The sequence below is a fragment of the Pogoniulus pusillus genome, chromosome 28 (genome assembly GCF_015220805.1).
Source record: "Pogoniulus pusillus isolate bPogPus1 chromosome 28, bPogPus1.pri, whole genome shotgun sequence".
Lineage (NCBI taxonomy): Eukaryota > Metazoa > Chordata > Aves > Piciformes > Lybiidae > Pogoniulus > Pogoniulus pusillus.
This window is the reverse complement of record NC_087291.1, coordinates 14,688,162-14,713,507: the sequence shown is the minus strand read 5'-3', so window position 1 is coordinate 14,713,507 and position 25,346 is coordinate 14,688,162. Positions and strand designations below refer to the sequence as shown.

At 39.8% G+C, this 25,346-nt stretch overlaps 1 protein-coding gene across 9 annotated transcripts in view; it reads left to right on the top strand.

Annotated features, from left to right (window-relative positions):
• PHF14 (PHD finger protein 14) overlaps positions 1–25,346 on the top strand; it is a 151,458-nt gene continuing 126,112 nt past the window's right edge. For 8 of the 9 annotated variants that reach the window (XM_064167167.1, XM_064167165.1, XM_064167171.1 and 5 more), the window contains exons 1-5: positions 183–338; positions 747–857; positions 11,854–12,503; positions 17,662–17,806; positions 22,967–23,126. In XM_064167167.1, coding sequence (XP_064023237.1) covers positions 290–338; positions 747–857; positions 11,854–12,503; positions 17,662–17,806; positions 22,967–23,126 — 1,115 coding nt within the window. In that variant the 5' untranslated portion in view covers positions 183–289. Of the gene's footprint in view, positions 141–182; positions 339–746; positions 858–11,853; positions 12,504–17,661; positions 17,807–22,966; positions 23,127–25,346 lie in introns of those variants that run through there. The other variant, XM_064167166.1, reaches the window with a different exon arrangement.

Below are 25,346 nucleotides of genomic sequence, written 5' to 3'. Positions count from 1 at the left end.
GGACCGGCCGCCGCGGGCGGGCGGGTGCGGGTCTGCATCCGGGTCGCCGCCGTGCCCATTGTCTGGGGAAGGGGCCCGGGGCTCCGCGGTGCTACACCCGAGGGCCTCTGCCCGTTCGCCGCTCACCTGCACAGGCTTTAGTAAGTGGTCGTCAGCAGCTTTTCCCGCCCCTGGCCCGGGGGGGTGGCGGGGTGCCCGCCGAACGCCCTCGCTCCCTCCCCCGGGCGGGTGCATCGTTATCCCTCGGGTGCTTCGTGGTCCCGGCTGCCCTTTCCCCTTCCCTTTCCCCATGCCTCTCGACTCTGGCGCTGGTGGATCACACCGGGTCCCTACCTTAGGTGGTGCTCGTGGCTCGGGGAGCCTCAGGCAAACCCTAGTGCCCGCCCAGCCTTCCTCCCCCGTTCCCCCCTTTCCCGACTCCTCGGGGTTTGTGCCGGTGCCCGGGGCGGGGAGCCGCGTTCGGTGCGGTGCGGTGCGGTGCTGCCTTCCGCCGCCTGAAGGGAGCACGGCTGCTCCGCCGGGCAGGCAGCTCCCGCCTGGTCAGCTGTGGTAAACCTCCCATTCTCCCCTCCGCTTGTGGGCATAGATGACTCTGTGGCCCCGGTGCCATCTGCTTTTGCTCCGACAGTGTAGCGGAGACTACCCCTGCCTGTCACAGCCATTCCTGCTTTTAATTTAAGTATCTTTAACCATGCTGGATTCTCATTGTGCCACCTAGTAACCGTACTATGTTTTTTTCCCTGCAGTGGACCGCAGTTCGAAGAGGAGACAAGTGAAGCCTTTGGCAGCTTCGCTGCTGGAAGCTTTAGATTATGATAGCTCTGATGACAGTGATTTTAAAGTTGGAGATGCTTCAGGTAAATATGCTTCCTCATCTCCTTGGTTCAGAATTATCTCATTTTTGGTTTATGGTTGCTCATTTAATATAGAGAAGACAGAATGCTCTTAATGAACTGTTGGGACTTGGAGCCACTTGAAGTTCAGTTATGCAGTTGGATAACTGGAAATTCTTCCACTGCAGATAAGAAACAGCTGATTAAACAAAACATCTATCCAATACTTGAAATGAAATACATTTTTTATCAAGAGACACCTCAGTATGTTTTGGCAGACACATTTGAGTAGTGCTGACTGCCTTATCTGCATTGCTTTATATTTCCTCAGTGTAGAGGTAATTTTTGAGGAATTCCCTGCATTTAGTATTGTAATAAGGATGTTCTAAAGCTATTTTGGTTTGAATCAGTCTGCATAATAGTTGGTTGTCAACTTAAGCACTTGCCTATTTCTCAGGGTTAGTTGCACTTGGTGAATGCAAGCCTTGAGCAGAAAGGTAATCTGCTCAGGTTTTTATTGGTTTGGGTTTTTTTTTAGTAATGGACAAGGTGTCCATACAGATGGCTATGCAGAAAGCTGTGTGCATTTCATACTAGAAGGAAGCCTTTGCCTCAGAGTGGTTTTGTTCTGCAGTCCTTCCTATTGTGCAGATTCCTGTATCTGCAGTAAACACCCACAGAAACTTCAAGTAAAGAAGATGCTAAAATAAAATGAGTAAATTCAAGTGTATTGGAAGGATAGGAAGCGAAAGGAGGGGCAGGACCATGTCGGTGAATAAATTGCACATTGGGTATTCCAATGGGGGAATAAGCAGAGATGCAGGATGTGTAAGATGTAAGGGAAGCGTTATGAGAGCTTGTTAAATGACTTTGCTTTGTATTTCTGCACTGGGAACACTGATCTGTGTTTTTGCATGAATGGATCATGAGAAAGTATTCCCCATCTCCATTTAAAGGGTTGTTTTCTAACATCTGGCAAACTCCTCCTTATTAATGAACTTAAAAGTGCTTAATAGTTCTCCAGTGGTAGATTTTAGATACGCCCCAATGCTCCTGAGGTCTTGTTTTTTTTTACCCCAAGCTTAGCTGTATTTCCCTTGTTTCATCTAGTAGAGGCAGGCTGCAATTGACTTAAGAGAGTATAACTGATGTCATCTTGCCAGTTTCCTGCTGAGATTTCTGGAGGGTTTGTTTTATTTACTTGTAAACTCTTATTTTGAGGATTTTTGATCATTTCTTTTGAGTAAGGGCACTGCCATTTGTAAAGACAGTTTGTCATAGAAGGGAATTATTTTTAGTTCTCAAGGCAAATCTCCCTATTCTGGAGTAGCAGTGTAGGCAGGATTTAAGGAAAGAAGAGAACTGGAAATGATCATGGAAGATGGATACATAACTCAGAATAATATATTATTTGATTAGAAGATAGTCATCAAACAATAATAAAGTTTTCTGTCTCAGCTGTGTCTGAATGCAGGGTATTAACTTATAATTGCTAATCCTCTTTGACTTTTAGGGTGTCATATGTAGACATGGTGAGGGGTCAGTGTCAAACCTTGAGGGTATTTCAATCTGAGTTTTGTTCTGAGGAAGTTAGATGGATTCTCACTTGAAAAAGCAACACTGAGTTGAAACAAGCATATGAGAAAAAGCCTCATAAAGTTCTGCTTAAAATGTTTTCCTAATTATTGTTTTGTGTTCATATATTCATACAGCCTTGTTTCGGAAGCTGTATCTGTCACTTGTAGTAGGAATTAATGTTCTGTTCCATGAAGTTTAAAGTGTAATGAAAACACTGAAACAGCAGCAGACTTTGCCATTTTACATATTATTCCAAGGTTTTCAGTATGAAAGGAGAAAGTTAGGAGAAGTTGACAAATAGGAAGTTATTAAAACACATAACCTCTGAAGTTGAAAGTAGGAAAAAAGTTACCTTATGTGTAATAGTTGCAGGACATTTGGAGCAGAATGTCTCTGCTGTGATTTAAAATGAAGCTGATAGAACATAGCCTAAAATTCCGTTGTACTTAAGTCTCTTTAGATTTGGAACTGCTGAAACAAAGTGACTTTTTTAAACACACACACATGCATATAAATACAATGGATAACTTCGAAGTTTTTTTAATACAGCTATATATCTACATAAAGAATGTGTGTGTATACATGCAAGCAACTTTACTAGACAAATAATGGATTGTTGCTCATAGAATACAAGTTTTCCTGGTTTTCACAAAGCTTGGTGTATATTTCTTCAGTGTTGTCAGGGCTGTTGCTTGCTGCTTTTCAGTAACCATAGAGGTCTCTCCATGTGCAGCCTGTTGCAAATCAGTATTTAGTGTTCGTTTGAATTCAGGATTGTATTGTGTAGCTTCCTCACAGAGTGTAACAAATGTGGCAGAAGGGAAGAAGTGTGGCAGTTCCACAGCTCTGCAATGTATGTTTATTTGATTCAAACATGCCTGTATAGATGTTCAAAACCAAAGCCCAACAAATTTGAAAGTCAAAACTGAAAGGACCTTTTGAATACTGAAAGAATGCTGAAGCTGTTTACTTCCTGCTGGCTATGTTACATCCATATATATGAGCTCTAGGATGTCAAGTGATATGTGCTTGTAGACAGTATTGTACAAGTTTAGGAGGACTGAGCCCTGAAGAGTTAAACATTTACACATGTTCATTGTTCTGCCAGATTTCTGGGAATCTGAGATGCAGTAAGGATTTGGAAATTGATGTTAAGTAATTCTAGGAAGGAATCAACATTTTTGAATGTTTGTATTCAGAATATTGATGCTTTGGTACATTCTTTTTTTTTTAACCACAGAAAGTATTCCTCACCTCCTAACCTCTGTTTCCACCAAAAGAAATCCATAGGAGATATGGCTTTCACTTCCAGTGCACCAAATTTCTTTGCTTTTGGATTTAAGTGGCACCAACAGGCTATTACTGGCTTTTCCAGTTTAAATACCTCATCATTCTGACATTTCTGTAGGGAGACTGATTTTAGAACTGTTATATTCATGTAAATTTACTTTAATGTAAATAATTTTTCAGGCCCGTGGGCTCTTTGTTCTGTTAATATTGAATGAAGCAATTTTTCCATGGCTTTTCTGTTTCTATGTGATAGAAAGTAGTAATGCCATGTTTTAAAGTACTGTATTTTTCTGTGTTCCTTTATAAAGAATGTCATATGTAATCTTAATGTGGGATCAAGCAAAAAAGCTGTCCTTCTGGAATCAGAGGGTACAAGTATGTGACAAAATGACAGTACTGTAATATACTCAACTGAAGTTTTGGTGCATAGTTGTAGAGCAATTCCCATCAGGATTCCAAGGCAAGGATTTACCAGTTTTCTTCTCTCTTCATTGGTGAAGTTGGTCAGTTTTGGCAGCTCATATATCGAAATTGAAACAATGCAGCAAAATGTAGTGTGGTCCCTGAACAAGAATGATGTGTGAATTTAAGGGCTGCCTCTCTATCTCAGTGTAGCTTAGAGGAGTGTAGCTGAATGCTGCCTTGAAGAACTGGATTCTGTCACTATTTCTGCTACATGTCTCATAGACTCATATTTTCAGAGACATTTGTATCCATTTGGGGTTTTGGTATTGAGCGTGGAGCCTGACTTGCATCAATATTATGTACTGGTACTGCAACTGAAGGCGGTAGGAGTTCTGTTTAAAATGTGTGATGACCTTTATAAATGCATATATCAGGTACCCTGAAAAAACCTGTGACTTGATCTAGAAATAAAAAGTTGAAAATACCTTTATCTTTCTGTAATTCATTTCCGCTTAGTACAACCGAGATTCCGCTTTCGCTTTCCTCCTATACAGGATGTTGTAATACAAAGAAATGTTTGTGAAGTACCAAAATGAGGTAGTGATAAACACTACTGAAGTGTTGATGAAAAAATCAATATATTTGTTTTTGAGACTAAGCTTACATGCCATGCAGCAGTAAAGTTGTAAGGTGTTTCAGTAGACAGTGATGGTAAAAGAAAGTACTGAGTAGCCAGACATTAGTAAATGATCATTTAACTGCACAGTCTTAACTGTTACAATAATTCCAAGGCTTTACTTTGCAACTGAAATGTGGAGTCCCTCAGACTGGAATGCCAGAGGGCCTTTTCTCATTGAAGAAACCAAAAACATGGGCATTATGTTCTCTTGGGTTGTCTTCATCCCAAGTGAGATCCTTTATCCCTATAGATGCCTACCACTTGAAGTAACACTTTGGAGTGACTGACAAGTGGTTTGAACTTGCATCCTCTTTAAAAACACTGAGATTTCTGTTCTTCCATGTGTTTACTGACAGCAGAGGAATAATGTAACAGAAATCTAGGCTTGAATTCTAGTGTGTCTGGGTGGGATAGATCTGGTGATGGGATGAGAACATTCTTTTTTGTTTTTTCTCTAACTGTGACTCTTTGTGCCTTGTCTGACCAGTCTGTCACTTACAGAACCCTGGCTTATTGGTGCAGTGTTCTTCTGCTTGTTCACTTGGTCTTGAACAGTGTTTTTATGGTCTCCTACTTTGCTACTCTACTTTCTCTTACACCTCGTTTTTGATGTGTATGTCCATCTCTTCTCTGTTACCTACCACTTGGAGAAGGTTCTTCCCTGCTTTGCTTATTCTAGCTTGGTGGGATGATCTGTTTGCAGCCTCTGAGAGCCTGGACATGCTCAGTGAGGATGAGATGTTTCGAGTGTCTCGGGTATATGCTTAATACAGTGCTTCAGGGGCTTAGACTCAGCATGTCCTGTCCCAGACACATGTTCAACTGTCTCCCAGATGAGACTTTTTAGACGTGTCTTTACAATATATTCCCTGTCACTGCTGAGTTATTTATATTGGAGTCCAATTTTATGCATTAATTAGGACTGCAGCTTTGCTGAGGGAAGTCATGGGGCTTAGAGTGCTTCATTCCAAAAAAGAAAAGTTTGATACACGAAGAATCATGAAGAAAATTCATGAAGTAGGGTAACCAATGCCATCTGGGTTGTAGCATCTTAAATAAGGCAGTTCCCAGTGTCTCAAGTGAAAACTGGCCGACTTGAGTTCTGAGTGCTTTTGTAATTTGAGTAGATGTTTAGTGAAATGCTGTCTGATATAATTACTGGAGTGCAGAAGTGAGGAAACTGCTTACTAAACAAGTTTCATTTATGTTCCTCTTTCCAAAATGATTCCAGATGCTTCTCTTCTGCTGTCCGGGGTTGGTTAGGCTTTGTTAGTGGAAGAGGCAAGCTCAAAGCATTTTCCTTTATCTAGCTTATCCTTCAGATTTCAATTTAAAACAGACAATAAAACCCATTTTTACAGGGCTGCTTGTTAGGCTAAATACTGTTTTGAAGAGTCAGCCTGTGAGTGGGCAGCCACAGACTTGCACAGTGTAGCACTTCTCTCTGTATGCATGGATATTCTTGGGATAGGAAAAAAAAATAATCATGGGGTGTCATGATTGAAGTTACTTGTAAAATACTCCTGCAAAACCCTGAGAGAATTTTAACTGCTTTAGTGATTTCAGTAGCTTTCCCCTGTGGTCTTGTGCATTGTATCTATTATACAAGACTCCAGAGCTGATGTGGATGGAGATTAATAGTCACTTGTTTATCTTCATTACACTTTTTTGATGTTAATTCTTGAGCCTAATGTTCTGCCCCAGAGATTTTTTTTCAGCATTATCCTTTTTGGATTTGACTGCCACCTGCTGTTGTGCTCGGTAGAGCTGGAGGTACAAAAGGTGCACAGAAATAACATTTTCCCATTCTCACAACTGCTGTAGCTCATATTTGTTCTCAGTGTAACTCTGTATACTTCACTATTTGCTGGTGTATCTGGCCACATCTTGCACTGAGAGTAGCTTGGCTTTTCTCCCATAGGGAATGACATGACACGGTTGGCAATTTGAAAGAGCTATTCTTTAGGAGTTTCTTTCAAGAGGAAAATTGTATATTACAGCTCCTTCCCAACTGAAGGTGTGTCTGAAAGAGGAACAACTGCAAAAATAGCTGTTATCACAGAATAGCTCTTTCTACAGAAGCACCTAGCACTGTGGCTGCATTCAGACAGGAGTATCCCTTACTGTAGATAGCTGGTGTGTGCATGCAGGCAGAAAGGGGAGGAAAAAGCAGAATGTCCAAAAACAAATTGGAAGGAGAGAAGTGAATGCAACTAATATTTATATGTTCTCTGCTTTATACTGTTTGCAAGGCATAAAGCAGATAGTATTCTTAGTGCTGCAGTACTAATGGTAAAGGTTAAGTTATACCTAGACTAAAATTCCCCTCCAAAACAAACTGGAGGCTTAAATTCTCCTGAAGTCTAAGCATAATTAGAAATCAAACAGCACAGTTAATGTATGCAAAGAAATTACTGCCATGGAGTTATGATGGGGAAAGAAAACAAAAGCAAATCATAGAATCATATAATATGAGGTACCTTCAGAATCCCCTTTAAAGGGAAAACTGTGTACTGTCTTCTTTACAGTGAGACAGGTAGTGCACGTTAGCACTCAGAACCTGGCAAGTGAGATGCAAAATACATTCTGCTTTTGCACATAGATGACATTTAATCTGTAATGTCTAGTATGAGAGTCTACCTTTAGGAATTACATCTGAAGTGTTTATGAGAGCTGGCAAACATAATAGGCTGGTTTGGGTTGGAAGGGATCTTTAAAGATCATCTAGGCCAACTCCCTGCTGTTTCAAGGAACATCTTTTACTGAGTAAGATTGCTCAAAGCCCCATGCAGTCTCTCCTTGAACAATGGAGCATCCATAACTTCTCTGGGCAGCTTGTCCCAGTGTCTCATGGGGCTCAGAGCCACATCCAGTCTCACCTCTAACAATGGAGCATCCATAACTTCTCTGGACAGCTTGTCCCAGTGTCTCATGGGGCTCAGAGCCACATCCAGTCTCACCTCTAACAATGGAGCATCCATAACTTCTCTGGGCAGCTTGTCCCAGTGTCTCATGGGGGTCAAAGCCCCATCAAGTCTCTCCTTGAACAATGGAGCATCCATAACTTCTCTGGGCAGCTTGTCCCAGTGTCTCATGGAGCTCAAAGCTCCATCCAGTCTCACCTTTTACAATGAAGCATCCATAACTTCTCTGGGCAGCTTGTCCCAGTGTCTCATGGAGCTCAAAGCTCCATCCAGTCTCACCTTTTACAATGGAGCATCCATAACTTCTCTGGGCAGCTTGTCCCAGTGTCTCGCCAGCCTTACTGTAAAAAGAATTCTTCCTTACTTTCAGTTTAGACCATACCCTCTTTTAGGTTGAGAATTATTCCACTGTTCTGGTCGCTACAGGCCTTGGTGAAAAGTCTCTTTTATCAGTACTTGCAAGCACCCAGAGGGTGGATGTTCAGAGGATAGAGCCAGTCTCTTTTCAGTTTTGCCCAGTGATAGGATAGAGGACGCCGGGCACAAACTAGAACGCAAGAAGTTGCACCTAAGCGCTTGCTGGAAGAGGCTGCCTAGAGAAGCTGTGCAGCCTTCACTGGAGAATTTCAGACCCTGTCTGGATGTGTTGCTGTGCAGCCTTCTTGGTGTGCCCTTGCTTTAGCAGGGGACTTGAACTAAATGATCTCCATAAGTCCCTTCCAGACTCCACCAACCTGTGATCCTGGGATAAGCCTCCTTTGTGTATTTAAAGGCTGCAATAAGATTTCCCTGGAGCCTTCTTTTTTGTGAGGCTAAACAATCCCAACTCAGTCTTTCCTAACAGGAGAGGTTTGAGCTGTCTGGCCGTTTTTCCCTGAGCCTCAGCAGGAGCTCTCTGTTCAGCCAGGCTGGTGGCTGTCTTCACTGACAGTTTGTTTTATCACACGTGGGGGCAGCTTGCCCCTGTGCCTCTAAGGCTTCCTTCTTGAAGAACATCCAGCCTTCTGGACTCCTTTGTCCTTCAGGACTGCCTCCCAAAGGACACTCTTAGCCAGTGACCTGAACAGTCCAAAATCTGCCTTAGGAAAGTCTATGGCAGCAGTTTTAGACCTCTGACCACCGCATCACCCATCAGTCTTGCTCTATTTGTAAGCAGCAGGTCTAGTGAGGCACCTCCCCTGTGTCAGGAAGTTCTCTTCCACACTCCAGGACCCTCTTGTTTCTTCTCTGCTGTGTTGTATTTCCAGCAGATGTCTTCACTCTCTAATATCCAGTGCCACTCTGCCACCTCTCCTTCCCTGCCAATCCCTTCAGAAGAGCTTACAGCCATTCATTGCAGTACTCCACTTTTGTACAGCCTTTCCTTTAAAAGCCTGTACAATACCTTGTGTGACTCCATTCTCACTTTTTTCCCTGCCTCTCTAAAGGTTAGAATGTTTGCAGGAATTGTTTGCCTTCTATTAGCAGCTTGTAAGGGAACTGATCACATGAATGCCTTGGTTAATAGTACTGCTGATGGATTGGATTTTGTTTTGGTTGACAATTAAACAATCTCCATCAAGAACTTTCAGATTCTGTCATGGTAACAACTGAGTTACTGGCCAGTCATAGACATTGTTCTGTGGGGTGGTAATAAATGCCAGGTGAAGTGTGCAGCAGGCTGACCCCACTGTTGGGTTTATTTGGCTTTACACAGATATGGGTGTGCACAGAAATTCTGTCTGAGGTGATAGTAGTGGGTTTGGTGGTTTGTTTTTTTGTGGCAACTAAAGCAATTCAGGATTTTTTAACACTTGCAGGCATAGAGTCATAGAAAAAAAAATTGGTTCAAAGAGGTCATTGAGCATCAATGTGTTTTTTCTGTGTCATGAACTTAGAGATGGCTCTGGAAAAACTGGAAAGTGAACCATTGCCTAACTGATCTTGCACTGGATGAAGCAACTTCTTTTTTTCTTGCTAGGTTAAGAAAAAAATATATACATTTAAAATGTTTTTTTGAGGTTTTCATCATTTAATATACTAAATACAAAGTAGCAGGTGAATAGAGGATGAGAGATGGAAGAGGTGGATGATGTCTTCAAAATTTAACAAGTTAGTTTTTTATTTTTCCCCAGTATTTTTCACATGTAGTTTATAGTACAGATGGCTTATTTTTGTGATCTTTTCTTTTTAAATACAAGTCCTGTTCTTTTGTATTGCTCAGATTGCCCTGTGTTAATTGAGGGAAATAGTAACTACATGAAGAGCAATACCATATGATAGAAGATAACATATGATACAATACCATATGATATAAGGTTAGAATTTAAGGTGTGATACAATGCCATATGGTATAAGGTTAGAATTTGAGGTATGATACAATACCTGCAATGGTTTGGATGTTACCTGCCCCCTCCACACTTAAGAAAATCACCCAGACTAGACTCAGCTGCTGGAAATTAAAGAATGAAACTTTATATTTACAGCTTAGCACAATATACAAGCAGATATTTACAATATAAATACAGCTATAGACAGAAATAGACAAGTTGAAAAGTAATACAGAAACACAGCAGCCCTCCTAGAAACCTGAGTCCCTGGGAGGGGCTCCCAACCACCCTTCCACCTCTTTTCCACCCCTCTACCTTATCCCAGATTTTGCCTTACGTTCAAGATGAGTTTGGAGGATCAGCCCAGGGGGGTTAGGAAGCAGAGGGATTAGTTACACAGACAGCATGTTAGAGAGGGAAAAAGGAGGCAGCCAAAACCAAAGAGCAACTCTGTTATCTAGGTTTATGTTCTTGTTTCTATACATCTCAGCAAGCCTATGAGTGAAGTAGATGTCACCATTGTTTCCTTTTCACAGCCTATTCTGTAATTCCTCTCACTCAGATATCCCAGCTAGGCTCAAACTAGCACAATACCTTATGGTAGAAGGTTAGAATTTAAGATATGATCCAATACCTTATGGCATAAGGTTAAAATTTAAGATATGATAGGATACCTTATGGCATAAGTTTAAAATTTAAGATATGATAGGATACCTTATGGCATAAGGTTAAAATTTAGGTTATGATATGATACCTTATGGTAGAAGGTTAGAATTTAATATATGATACAATACTTTATGGTAGAAGGTTAGAATTTAATATATGATACAATACCTTATGGTATAAGGTTAGAATTTAAGATATGATACAATACCTTATGGTATAAGGTTAGAATTTAAGATATGATACAATACCTTATGGTATAAGGTTAGAATTTAAGATATGATACAATACCTTATGGTATAAGGTTAAAATTTAAGATATGATACAATAACTTATGGTATAAGGTTAGAATTTAAGGTATGACACAACACCTTATGGATTAAGGTTAGAATTTAAGACATTATACAATACCTTATGGTATAAGGTTAAAATTTAAGCTATGATAGGATACCTTATGGTAGAAGGTTAGAATTTAAGATGTGATACAATACCTTATGGCATAAGGTTAAAATTTAAGATATGGTACAATACCTTATGGCATCTAAGGATGATTGTGAAGGTGCAACACTGAGCAAGGTATAACTTCTGTGAGATCAATAAGTGAAACAATGCTGGAAATTAGAAGAGCTCCCCTAATTCAGCAAAATAAATGTGTACTATTTACTACAGATGCTGTACTAAAACTGAAGGTGTAGGATTATCCATACTGTTGTCAGTCCTTGTTACATAAACTCTTCAATTTGTAATTTTCAGCCTCTTCTGTTGGCTAGCTTTTTATTTTGAAGATTTCTTTAGAAAACACCTCCAGAACTTAAAAAAAAACCAAACCCTGGAATGCTCTTTCTTTTAAGCTGTGACTTCACGTGGAAATTATTCTGTGCTCCTGCTTTTTGTTAATGAGCTGCAGTTCAAAGGAACATTTAAACGTTCATTTAAGCAGTTCTGCCATCTTTTTTTTGCCATCTTACAATGCACTCATGTTTTAACAGATTCTCAACATACCACTCGAAATAGCAGTGTTTGGACACCAGCTGAAAAAAGAATAGGTGGAATGCCTAATGAGGGAGGAACATGCATCATTCTTTTGTTTAGCAACTGGCTTCAACAGGTTTTATTTTTTGGGGGTGCATTTGTGTCGGAACCTTTTTTTTAAATTTTCATATGCTCAACAGATTCTGAAGGAAGTGGTCATGGGAGTGAAGATGCATCAAAGGACAGTGGTGAAGGTTCCTGTACTGAATCAGAAGAAAATGTCTTGGAGGAGGAACTGACGGAAGAGAAAGTAGAAGAGCAACAGCCGAAAAGCTCCGCTGAAGAAGAGGTACCAACGGCAGACAAAGAGGTAATTAAAGCTGAAAAGAAAGAGCAGGAAGATGAAGAAGAAAAGCCAAAAAAGAAGAAAGAGAAGGAGAAAGCAACCGAAGCTGACACAGTGGCTGATGAGCAGACAAACGAACCGAAGAAATGGAATTTGCGCAGGAACCGACCTTTGCTGGATTTTGTCTCGATGGAAGGGCTGAATGACATGGATGACTATGACAGTGAAGATGACAATGACTGGAGGCCTACTGCTGAGAAAAAGAAAGGTAAAAACGCCCTGCGGAAAGAGGGGAGTGATGGAGATAACGAGGATGACGAAGATGATGGAAGCGGGAGCGACGAGGATGACAACGAGGAGGAAGGTAATGAAGAAGATAACAGCAGCACCGCTAGCGATGGAGGATCCAAGAAGAAGAAGAGTAAAGTTCTTAACAGGAATAATGCAGATGATGAGGAATTGACAAATGATAGCCTGGCTCTTTCACAAAGCAAGAGTAATGAGGTAGTGCAAACAACTTTCTATAATCTATCTGTTGACAAGTGGAAGCTACTCCCCGGTAGCTATTCTGTTAATTTGAAAGGTTAAACTGATTGGCTGAAACTGTGTTTGCAGGATTGAGCAAAGCAGCAAAACTGTGCATATTAAATACACTTGCTTGGACAGTTTGGCCAATCTAATGCCATTAAAGTCACTAGAGAGACTTCTCTTGACTTTAAGAGGGATTGAATTAGTTCTAAAGTGAAGGAGGTCCAATATGCGAGACTTAACGTTTGAACGTAAATGTTGAATAGCTGTGATGTTTTAAAAGTTAAAACATCTGTGACATATAAAACAGCTAAATGACAGATTGTTCTATGTCCTAGCCCTTCTTTGAGCCAAGCATCAAAGTCTGAACACTTAAGTTCCCAGGTAGAAGAATTCTCAGTAAAGAAATAAACACGCTGGGCTTAAAATCATGAAAATCATGTTATGTTTGCTCATAGTGCTCACAAATGAGGCAGTTTCTTGCAGCACTAAAAAAGCATTTGGGGACTGTTTTTATTATATTAAATATCTCCTGTGAAAATTCTTTAAGTGTTTAATAATGCAACCTTTTTCCCTCTGCACAGGTAGAGTTGCCTTGAGAGTTGTGCCTGTGGAAAAGGGGTTAGGTTGCCAGAATGGTTGGCTTCATGTCCTGCAGTAGCAAAGTACATTCAGTTTTCAGGAAATAACTTGCAATGTCAACATAACATTTGATAAATAATAGTGGTATGACACTATTTAAAGTTCTGCTCTTCCATTTAATTTTTGTTCCAGTGTGTAAAATGACAGGGAACTAGACAGAGCATTTGGAAGAATCAGTAATGTCTGTTTCAGGTACTTTGTATTATGTATATATATGATTACAAACGAGCTGTACTGTTTTGATTGCTAGAAATAATTGTGATTGGAAAGAAAAGAAAAAGAGGCATAGTTCTGGTTTGGTTTTTGCTTTGTTGCTTTTTGTACAGTCATCTTTCATTGCCTAGCTCTGTAATTCTAGTGGTGTTACCCCCAGTCTCTTTTGGCTTAGGACCTGAAATTGCTGTACCAGTACTAATGATCAGAACTTCAAATAGACATAGGCAGTTTTCTTTCAGAGTTCTTTCCCCCATCAGAATGGAGATGCAACTCTACATTCTTAGGAATATAATCTCAATTATATCTGTAATTTCCATTTGCTCAAACTAAAATTAGGCTTATTTCAGAAAGTCAGAGCTGTCTCTGATGTGTATCTTCGTGGAGCTTCTTAGGATGCATGGACCTCAGCCTCTGTTCTTGCCTTAGATTGAGGACATTGATCAAAGGCTAAAATCCAAATCTGAACATCTGAAGTTCAGATAGTAATTTTGTAACTGATCATTTATCTTCACTGCATGTAAAGCAAAGTACTGTTTATCTTAGCAAGTCTTTAAGCAGTGAGTATCAGTAGACTGGATTATAGACTAATATTTAGGTTGATACCTAAGTGTATTATAATGGGATGCTCTCCACTACTATAATGTTATAGAATGGTAAGGAAGAAATAAAATTCTGTCTAGCAGACAAATCTTGCAAAATCTCATTACACTGCAGAAGCTGAGTCTTTAGAAAATCAGATGTCTGAATGCATAATTAATTAATGAAAAGATGTCCAGGTAATTAACTCTGAACATAAGATAGTCTCCTCACAATGCGTTCTTCCTTTCCTTTCCTTCCCTTTTCCCTTTTCCCTTTTCCCTTTTCCCTTTTCCCTTTTCCCTTTTCCCTTTTCCCTTTTCCCTTTTCCCTTTTCCCTTTTCCCTTTTCCCTTTTCCCTTTTCCCTTTTCCCTTTTCCCTTTTCCCTTTTCCCTTTTCCCTTTTCCCTTTTCCCTTTTCCCTTTTCCCTTTTCCCTTTTCCCTTTTCCCTTTTCCCTTTTCCCTGTGTTGGAGGAAGGTGTTGGCAGCAGAGTGTTTAGTTTTTATTCCTGTGTAATTTTTGTTTTATTTTTCTGTATTTTAGGAAGACAATTTGAGGTCTGCATATACAGTATTTAACCCTGTCCTGCCATGAAATACTGTGTGCTTTTTCACTGTATGAAGCACAGAATACAAGCTTGGCTTTCTTTTCTAGGGTCAAGCACCATTAGTAGATAATTACTGCTCTTCTGTTGTTTTAATTGCTATCACTTTAGGGGATTCTTCTGTTCTCAGTAAGGTGATTATTTAGTTGGTTCATTTTTGTTTTATTCCTCTAAAAGATGTGTATAGGCATCTAGTTTGAAGTGCTCACTTGTTCATTAACACCTCAGAAGAGGAACTACATAGCAATTTAGCTGAAATCTTTTTCTCCCGCTTGAAAAGGGAGCAGGACTTGCTCAGGAGATGGCAGCAGTGGCCATCTCTGCATGAAGGTTGCCATTCTTTAGATGAGTGACTTCAGCTTCTGGGATGGAGTCTTCCAGGTGCTTACCTGGATAAAGCAGAGGAGAGCAGCATACATTCCAGATCACTCTCTCTGTCTATCTGCATGGAAAATGAAGTTATTCTGCTATTTAATTTGACCTGCTGACTGTCTTTGCATAATGTGAACTAGAGTGGATGGGAATCCTTAATGTTAGATCCAAATCTGATGCCTTTCCATCATTGCTTGTTTCTCTTTTTTGCCCATGCTTGCATATGTTCTCACTGCCTAAACCCTTGATATTATTTCAGTGTTGTTTTCACAGTGCAATTCTGATTATTTAATTTAAAGCAATAGTTTGTTTTTATTGACTTTTTGCCTTTTTTTTCCTTTTTTAATTACCAGATCTTATGTTTCTATAACAGTAGAGATAGCAAATTTCTTTTAGACTCTGTTAGTGAAGCCAAGTGGCAGTTTAAGTCAAAGGTACTGCCAGAAAAAGCTGATTTCTCTATACATCTGGGAAGGATGTGCCACTGCACAACACTTCTGCCCAAGTTAGAGAGTATCTGCTGCCATTTTCCTGCCTGTAATGTGAATGATAGCCAAGTGTGGGTATTTTGAGTAATGATGAATAACAGGAAGAAAAAACAAAGGGCAAGTTTCTTGCTTTCCTCAAAATGCTGTGGAACTTTGTCCTGAGAAGAAGATGTTGGAAGAAATGCTCCATTAAGTCTGAGCTCTCTAGTGGAGAATCTTGTCTTTTTCACAATTAGTTGCCTTCCTGTAAGCAAGCATGATTGTAGGAGTGGTTTTATAACATTCAAAGTTTTACTTCTAGATGAGAGGGTTGTTTTTTTTTTACATGTTGTTTCCTTATGTTATTAAGAGAAAATGCCTGGGGGAATCCAGAAGCCTTTCCTAGCTGCTACAAGTATTTGTTTGACCTTTCCTAGGTCAAAAACGTTACAAGAAGCCTCCTCCATCACTTGAGGTAAAGCATTTGAGCCCAGGTTTAGGTGGTAAGATTATTTTACATCTTTATCTTGCATTAAATTCAAGCTGAGGTTCCTCTCCTTGCCCTCCAAATAGCTGCCCAGATAAACCTCAAGTACAAAGAGACTTTGTTAATGATTGACTGTAAATTTTTGTGCGGAGATTTAACTGTATCAGATCGAGAGGCTCTCATGAATAACTACATAGATTAGTGTGAGGATTTAAGTTCCTTGTGGATGAAAACCAACTTCAGGTAGCATTCCTATTTCTTCCCTGCTTAGGCTACACAGGCACTGTGTTGGTGCTGCATCTTAAGTCATAAATGGAGCTTAGAATGAGAAAATGGGGTGGGGAAGTCTTTTGAGAGGGCATCTTCCACTTTATTTATTTATTTGTTCTAGAATACCACAGCAGTTGGGAATATTTTGTTGTTTTGAATTGATACCATTTAGGCTTGAACTCTCAGGCTCATCTCTGTCATTTTCTTTATACTGGGATTGATTTTTGCTGTTGTGCCTAATTTCACGCTTAACCTATATGCATTCGTACCACCAATGAAGGTAGTTCAAGACTTGCTTTTAGTGTTTAGAAAAGGAAAACATCTAGAAACTATGAATATTAGTAGAAAAGACAGTGGTTTTATCTCACAATGAAAAAAAAAATAGTAAACCTAAATGGATTTTATGGAGGAAAAAATAAAGGTAAAAAAATTCCATGGAGCTTGGTTTGTAAAACAATTCTCTGTGTTTCCTTAGGGAAATTCTCTATTAAAAGCTACATTCTTTAAGTGGTGTAGTTCACAGACCACTTAAACTTGCCAAAACAGGGCAATGTACTTGTTCTGCAAATCCTTACTTCTGTATATAGTTGGAGGCAAAATAAGTTGTTCCAGTTTTCATATGTAATATGGTTTTACTTAAGAGACACAGAAGTTTCTGTTGCAGCAAAGTAGAACTGAGGTGATAGGTCTGCATAAATGAAAACTTGACAGGCTTGTCTGTGGTTTCAGATGTTTTAGATCCATGTGAATGTTTGAGTTTCTTTTTTCTTTTTGAAAGGTACAAATTATAACAATATTCCAAATATTGGGACAGTTCAAGGTCACCTTTGGCCTTAGTGATTGCCTTTTTATTAACTCTTGAATGTTGCTTTAGGAATGTATGTTTGTTCCTCTTTGTAGCATATAAATGGTTTACAGACATGTTTCTGTCTGAGGAAATAAGACAGTTCTCTGACCTTTGGATCTTAACAGACCTGTAGCTGTATTGAGATCCATCCTTGCTCCTGCAGCTATGTTGAGGTCCCTCCTTGCTCCTGCAGCTATGTTGAGGTCCCTCCTTGCTCCTGCAGCTATGTTGAGGTCCCTCCTTGCTCCTGCAGCTATGTTGAGGTCCCTCCTTGCTCCTGCAGCTATGTTGAGGTCCCTCCTTGCTCCTGCAGCTATGTTGAGGTCCCTCCTTGCTCCTGCAGCTATGTTGAGGTCCCTCCTTGCTTCTGCAGCTATATTGACGTTCCTCCATGCTCCTGCATCTATGTTGAGGTCCTTCCTTGCTCCTGCAGCAATGTTGAGGTCCCTCCTTGCTCCTAGCTCTTATACTTGTGGACGAAGTGTTTGAGTATTCTGACCACAAAGAAGCTGTTAGTCCTGTGAAAGAAATGGCCCATCTTTTTTTCCTGTTTGTTATTTAATACTCCAGCGAATACCAGATCTTCTCTTTGCTTTGAATGACATTGAAGTTCCTGGCTGTAATCCATGTGTCTCCATTTCTCAACATTAGGACTCCTTGATCCTTGAGAAGTCTCAAAATTGGAGTTCCCAGAAAATGGACCATATTTTGATTTGCTGCGTTTGTCTTGGTGATAACAGCGAAGACGCTGATGAAATAATCCAGTGTGACAACTGTGGAATAACAGTGCATGAAGGTAATACAACCCTGCATTCTCCTTCTGGGAGGAGAGCACTTGCTTTGCTTTTCATTCAATTTTGACTTGCTTTCTTCAGGAGAAGCCTTTGAAGTCTAGCAGGTAATTTTTTGTAGCACTACATGGATTCTTTTTGATGGTAAACCATCTGTCCTCTAGCAAAGCAAATGTGAGCAATTCTGGGACAGGACATGGTCTGCAGATACCTAAGCAGTGAAATCACACTCTGTAAATACTGGAGTTACACATTGTATTTTCAGGGCTTTAGGATATTCTGTTAAATGTGTTTTGTCCTGCTGATTTCAGTGTGCAAATCTGGTTGTGCAAACTGGGATTTAAGATCATGAGAAAATGAGGTCTTTTAAAAAGGAAAGACTACCATGGTGGCTTTGAGTCAAGCCTACTTCTGTACACAAGGGCTCTCTCCCTTCCATGAAGGGAGCTCTTGCTGTAGGTGTATATTGCTGTGCATATGGCTCCATTACTTGTGTACTTGGAACTAGTGGCTCTGCTCTTGAGCACCTGGTGCAGCAGCTGCCTATTGAGTCCTGCTTTGTATTCTTTTTGTATTGCTCCTTGGTATTAATCAATAAGATTGTGTCCATTAAGGAGAGTGCTTAATTGTGTTAACAGATGTGGACTTTCAGGGGAAAGGAAGAGTGATAACTCTTCTTTGGAGTTATCTTCTCTTTGTCTGTTTTCACTGGAGTGTGTCCAGAGAGGGCAAAGGGTCTGGAGAACAGGTCTGGGGAGAAGTGGAAACTGGGATTGTTTATTCTGGAGAAGAGGAGGCCAAGGGGAGACCTCATTGCTCTCTAGAGCGCACCTGAGGTGGAGGTTGGTCTCTTTCCCTTAGTAACTAGGGACAGAATGAGAGGAAATGGCCTCAGGTTGTGCCAGGGGAGATTTAGGTTGGATATTAGGAAAAAATTCATTACTGAAAGCATGGCCAGGCATTGGAACAGGCTGCCCAGGGAGTCACCATCCCTGGAGGTGTTCAAAAAAATATGTAGAAGTGGCATTTTGGGTCATGGTTTAGTGGGCATGGTGTTGGGTTGATGGTTGAACTTGATGATGTTAAAAGGTCTTTTTTTGTCAGCTGAAATGATTCTGTAACTTATCTGGAAGCAACTCTGCGAGTGCTGATGTAGAACACAGAAATGTAAGAGAGGGTTTCTGATTCATACCTACAGTTACAGACCCTTTCTAAGCACTTCTGCTTGACTTATTGGCAAGTGTTGAGATTGCTAGTGATAAAGTTTCCATTTCAGTGCAACTGTTTGCTGTGCAATGGCCAGCATGGCCAGCATCACTTGGCCAAAAGTTATCTTTGCTCTGCAGACAGATCCTAAACTCTATATATTTTGTGGAGCAAATAACTAGCTCAAAATGGAAGAAATCTGTAACTGGCTCCAAAAGTGCCTAAGTATCATACAATTTTAATCCCCAGCATTATGTTTTGCATTCATGTTGCCCATTAAACAGCCTGTAATTAATCAGTAAGTCCATCAACTAAAAAGATGTTCTCATTTCACATACCAACCTTCCCCCTCCTCCTCCAAAAAAAAAACCCAAACCAACCCAAAGAAATGTTTCATTTTTTCCTAAGAGGGAAAAAAAATCTTTCTCACTGACTTTATGTTTACATCTCTGTGGATATAATTCTGAACTTCTTTTTGTAAGAACCTTCTTTAGGCACTAATCTGTCATTTTGGATAAAGGCTTTTGTGGTAAGATCTTCTAATAGCAGGACACCTCCAGCTGTGGTGTCAGGATTATTGACATATTGATTGCAGCATGTCTGAAGAAAATATCTGGTGCATGTCACAGCATGTGCCATAACTGAAGGTAGTTCACTTGCCAGCTATTGCCCTTGATTTAGTCTCTGTGAATTAAATGAGAGAAGTTCTGCATTTTCCCAGCTGTCTTTTTTTTTTCCCCCATCCCCTCTATTTGTTTCTTACTTTACTGTGATGTGTGTGTCAGGGACTGAAATTTCTCTAGCTGAAAGCAATTAGGGTAGTTGCCATTTGCTGTACAGTGTAGTAGAACATTTTTGCATTTTCATTTTGTCACTTTACCCTAATGTGCTGCTTTCTGGTCTAAAAATTCATTTTGTGAGATCATGCTCTTCACTACTCTCCATTTACTATATAAAAATGCTGTTCTGAAAACTGTTGGTCTAATTAAGGGTTGAACCTAACATATTTTGAATGTTGTGATCTCACAGCATTTCATATTTGAAAACCTACAATTTACCTTTAAGTTAACCATTTTCTGATCTTTATAATGAGGCCATATTCCAGAGTAGGTGTAGATGTATTTAGTGCATGGAGATGTTCTCTTGGGCAGAAAATTACTGTCCCAGAGAAATGAAGGAACAGATACAGCTATGGCAAGAATTGAGTCTCTCTTCTTGTTTCCCTCATTGATATAAATTTTAGACCAGTTGTTCTAATGGCAGCATTTTAATGTGTTTGCAGTAGCATTTTAATGGCAGTCACATAAAACCCCCACAATTGACAGATTACAATGCCTTTAAAAACAGGGAATTAAAAAGTTTCTTTTCTGTGTACATTGGCATGCACATCAATACACAGCTTGGCTGTAGTAGTAGTAGTAGTAGATGCCGTTTATGGAACAGTAAATCACAGAATCACAGAATGTCAGGGGCTGGAAAGGACCTTGAAAGATCATCTAGTCCTGCCCCCCTGCCAGAGCAGGATCTTCTAGACCAGATCACACAGGAACACATCCAGGCAGGTTTTGAATAGTTTTGTCTGGACTACTTCAAAAGAAGCAAAAGGGAGGTGATTCTTCCTCCACTAATCTTCTGTGATAAGACCTCACCTAGAATACTATGTCCAGCTCTGGATGTACAAGAAAGACATGGATCTGTTGGGGTGGGTTCAAAGGAGGGCCACAAAAATGATCAGAGGGCTGGAGCACCTCTGCTATGACAAAAGACTTGGAGAAGAAAAGGTTCCAGGGAGAACTTTTTATGGCCATTCAGTACTTAAAGGAGCCTATAAGAAAGATGAGGGCAATCCTGTTGGAAGGGCCTGGTTTTAAACTATAAGAGGGTGGAGTTAGACTGAATGTAAGGAAGAAAAATTTTATGATGAGGGTGGTGAAACATGGTCCCAGATTGACCCAAGAGGTGGTAGATGCCCCAGTCCTGGAAACAGTCAAGGTCGTGTTGGATGAGAATCTGAGCAACTTTAACTAGTTAAAAATGTCCTTTGTAACTGTGGGGTGGTTGGACTAGGAGATCTTGAAAGGTCATAGAATCACAGAATCAAGCAGGTTGGGAGAGACCTCCAAGATCATCCAGTCCAACCTAGCACCCAGCCCTATCCAGTCAACTAGACCATGGCACCAAGTGCCTCATCCAGTCTTTTCTTGAACACCCCCAGGGATGATGACTCCACCACCTCCCTGGGCAGCCCATTCCAATGGCAAATCACTCTGTGAAGAACTTCCTCCCAACATCCAGCCAGGTCCTTCCCAACTCAAAGCATTCTATAATTCTGTGCCTTTCATGTCTTTGGATTCATAGTTTAATATCACACTAAGCCAGTAATGTCACTTATCTTAAGAGTTATTCAAGGAGGTGGCAGGCATGGAGTAATCTAAGAATATACAAATATGAGGATTAATGAACTTTATTTAAAAAGATCCAAAGTCAAGGGGACACAGACTCAAGTTGTGCCAGGGGAGGTCTAGGCTGAATGTTAAGAGGAAGATCTGCCCAGAGAGAGTGATTGGCATTGGAATGGGCTGCCCAGGGAGGTGGTGGAGCCACCGTCCCTGGAGGTGTTCAAGGAAAGCCTGGATGAGGCACTTAGTGCCATAGTCTGGTTGATTGGCCAGGGCTGGGTGCTAGGTTGGACTGGATGAGCCTGGAGGTCTCTTCCAATCTGGTTGGTTCTATGATTCTGTCACAAGGGGAGTTTGGGCACTATCGCTGTTTTATTCCATTCAGTGGGTAATGAAGCAAAGTAACAAATCATGTTGTAATTGAATTGCAGCATTCAATGGCTGTATTTAATCTTTTAGGAAGTCTCTACTGTGTTTTAAGTGTTGACAGTGAAATCATCTTTCTTTCTCTTAATGATTAACAAAGAAATGTTCAAAGATGTGGCATATGCAGAAATAGTTTTGTGGTGGCAAACTTTAAAATTTGCCTTACTGTCTTTCTATGCAGTTCATTTCTTTTACTATATTGTTACCTATATTTCCTTATAATACTGCTCTTCTGCAGAAAGTAACAAGCTTTGAAATCACTTTAAAAATGCTGTTTTCCTAAATTTGGGGTGCTTAAACAAGCAGAGATGCCATAGGAATCATAAGGAACACAGGAGATACAACAAAGAAGAGAGAAACTAAATGATTGAGTCTAGCCTTGATTTAAAACAAGGTGAAAATCAGAGTGCTTAAAAAGAATTAATATACCACATTAGTCACCAGTGTGGTGCCTCAAAACTGTCAGTGTGATTTTGAAGTTATAGAGGGTCTTTTAAGCTCAATCCTACAACCCCTAAGTATGCAAATAGCGTTTCTTATTTCATGCATCTATTCTGTTACAGTTGATTTGGATGCAGAATGCGAAGTGGACATGAGAGTTGAATTTGTTGACTGTGTATTACTGGCCACCTCTCAAAAAAATACCCAAACCAATCCAACTCCTCCCCAAAATAAGTAATTTTCAGAATAGGAAGAGGAAGAAAGATAGGAATATCCAAGAGAAGCCTGGAAATGCTTACAAATTTTATGGTTTGTTTCATTTAACTTGAAATGGATTTCTTTATTTGAAAAAGATGCTTTGAGGTATTCCCACTTTTTGTTTATTCCTTTCAGTCTGGATTTCTTTCCTTCTTAATAGGTAGTAGAAAACACTGTTTAAGGAATAAAGCAACACAGCCTTTTCCTCTGGTTTTCAGTTGTAATCAGAGACAGTCACATTAAACAAACCTCTTAAAATCAGAATCTCCTTAAAATGTTAACCTACCATTGAAGATAGTATTTGCAAACATAGTTGTAAGCTTTCTTGAGATTCTCAGTGTCATTCCTCTGAATGTTTATATGTTTCCTGCTGAAATCATAACTGTTTATTTCTAGGAATGTCTTATACTGACCTTCTGTTTTTCCCCTGTGTAGGTTGTTACGGTGTTGATGGAGAGAGTGATTCTATCATGAGCTCAGCTTCAGAAAATTCCACTGAGCCTTGGTTTTGCGATGCGTGCAAATGTGGTGTCACACCTAGTTGTGAACTGTGTCCTAACCAGGATGGGATCTTCAAGGAGACTGATGCAGGCAGGTAAGAGTGAAGAAACTCTGGCAGGGGGGCTGAGCTGGGTGATCTTTCGAGCTCCCTTCCAGCCCCTGACATTCTGTGGTTCTAAGCTGTGTTCTGAATCTGATGTCATCTTACATTTAAAAGATTGAGGTTTGCCCTAGACTGTTGCTAGTGGAGACAGTATCATAAATTAAACTTTGTTGACATCCTCTTTCTCACCTCATTGCTGAGTTAGATTCTCTTTGGTTAGCCAATCACCTGATTTTTTTTGTGTGTGCTAAATACCTTCACGGTCATTATAATATTAAGAATATATTCTCTTAAGGTGAAATAAAGCATGAAAATTTATGCAGCTATGAGCAAAAGATGTACCTTCCTGAGACAAAGATCCTCATTTACTTCAGGGACTAATAAATCCTGTTCTTCACTATGAAGTCACCATTTATTATGTGCATAGAGATGTCTTATAAAGAATCTTAGAGATTCTTTTATTCCCTTAACCTATTTATATGATGCTTCTTTCTTAACAAAAGAAAAATGCTGGTGAAGGTCATGGGAGTCTTTGAAAAGAAACTTTTTTCTTTGTTTTATTTGCATTAAGGATGCAGTTTGGATTTGAACAGGAAAGTTTCCTGTGTAGAGGAAGGTAATATTTTGTAAACTCCTGCTTTGTATTCAGATATTTGCAAGGGTAATGGCTTGAGAGACTTTTCTCACTGAACCAATGCCTATCAACAGCATGGACTAAGGACTTGAAATTTAGAGCAAAATTGTGTAGTTGATTTGGGTTTGCACAGGCTTGGAGGCTGGAGTGAAAAAAGCAGGGTTTGAATCCCTTGAGTCTAAGTGCTGAGTAGTAGTAGTATTATGTTCCAGGGAGGACAGCTGGTGTGGCTGGTCACAGTGGTTTTCTAATGGCGAATGAGGTTGTAGTTAGTGTTTAGTATCTGCTATCAGACACTGTAGAATTTGAGCATGTGTTTTGCTAGTTCAATTTAATCAGCTGCCAGAAAGCTTCATTTTATGCCTTGTTAGTATTGTGCTTCTTCCATGATTAATCCTGAAGAGCAGCAAAAGTAAAAAGCTCTTCTGCAGTTAATAATGTCACAAAGAATGATGAAGTCTGCAGCAGATGGGGGAAAATACCTTCCAGACTTTTTGTCTTACTGGGCTGGGAGAAGCATTTGGTCATTAGGAAAATCAAGACATGTGCTTTTGAGAAAGGAAAAGTGGACTTCATCCTTTCTGTAGTATTCTGTTTCATGCAAGGTAACACCACTCACTGCAGCCTTGTACAGGCTCTGCTCAAGTCTACTGACTTTCAAGTGTGGTGGAAGTGGCACGACTCTGTGCTTGCTTTTAGAAGAGGCAATGATTGAGTGTTGCTAATGCCAGGTAATGGGAAAAAATAACAAAATTGTATTGAAGTTGTACTAGAGGTAGTCAGACCTTATATGTAATGATGATTTTGAATTATAGTCTTCATTTTTGAGAGCATGCTTCACTTCAGATGATTTCAGCCAGAGATGGGCTTCCTAGGATGGACTTCAGGTCTAATTTGACAATAAGCAAATTAGTTCTCAGTTGAAGTCTCTCATTCTGAAAAGAAGTTAAGATGTAGATATTGATGGTAACTAATTTTCTGTGATAAAAATCAGAGTTATCAGTGATGTCTGATTTATGCCCAGTAGTACCAGTTTTTAGACCATGACAATTAAGTTTTCTTTCCATACATTTTACACTGCTTTAAATTTCAGGTGTGTGGTAATATACTAAGCTTTTGTAAGCCAGCCATAAGCTTTTCACTGATCATGTTAATGGCAATAATCAGTTGGTAGGGCTGCCCAGATGAAAAAAGAAGCTTTGTTAATCTTGTTTGAATGTAACTAAGGTACAGGAATGGAAAAGGTTGCAGATGTATCATACTGATGATGATGAATGAGCTGGAAAGAATCCAGTTAAATATTTACTATTATTACAAATACTTTGGGTACTCTAAAATTTAGAAATACCAACATGTGTCACTGTAAAGCCTTTTTTAATATGAATTCATAGACCCACTATTATTGCAGTTAGCTATATATTGTAGAACAATGTCTCAAAATTCAACCGCTGGTTTGTAGTGGTCTTCGTGGTTTTTCCTGTTCAATGTGAAGAGTTCTCTAGTTAGGCTTGCATGAAATCTGGGAATTAAGTTAAAAAGAAGTAAAAATCTAATCATATGTGCTGTAGTAAGCTGAA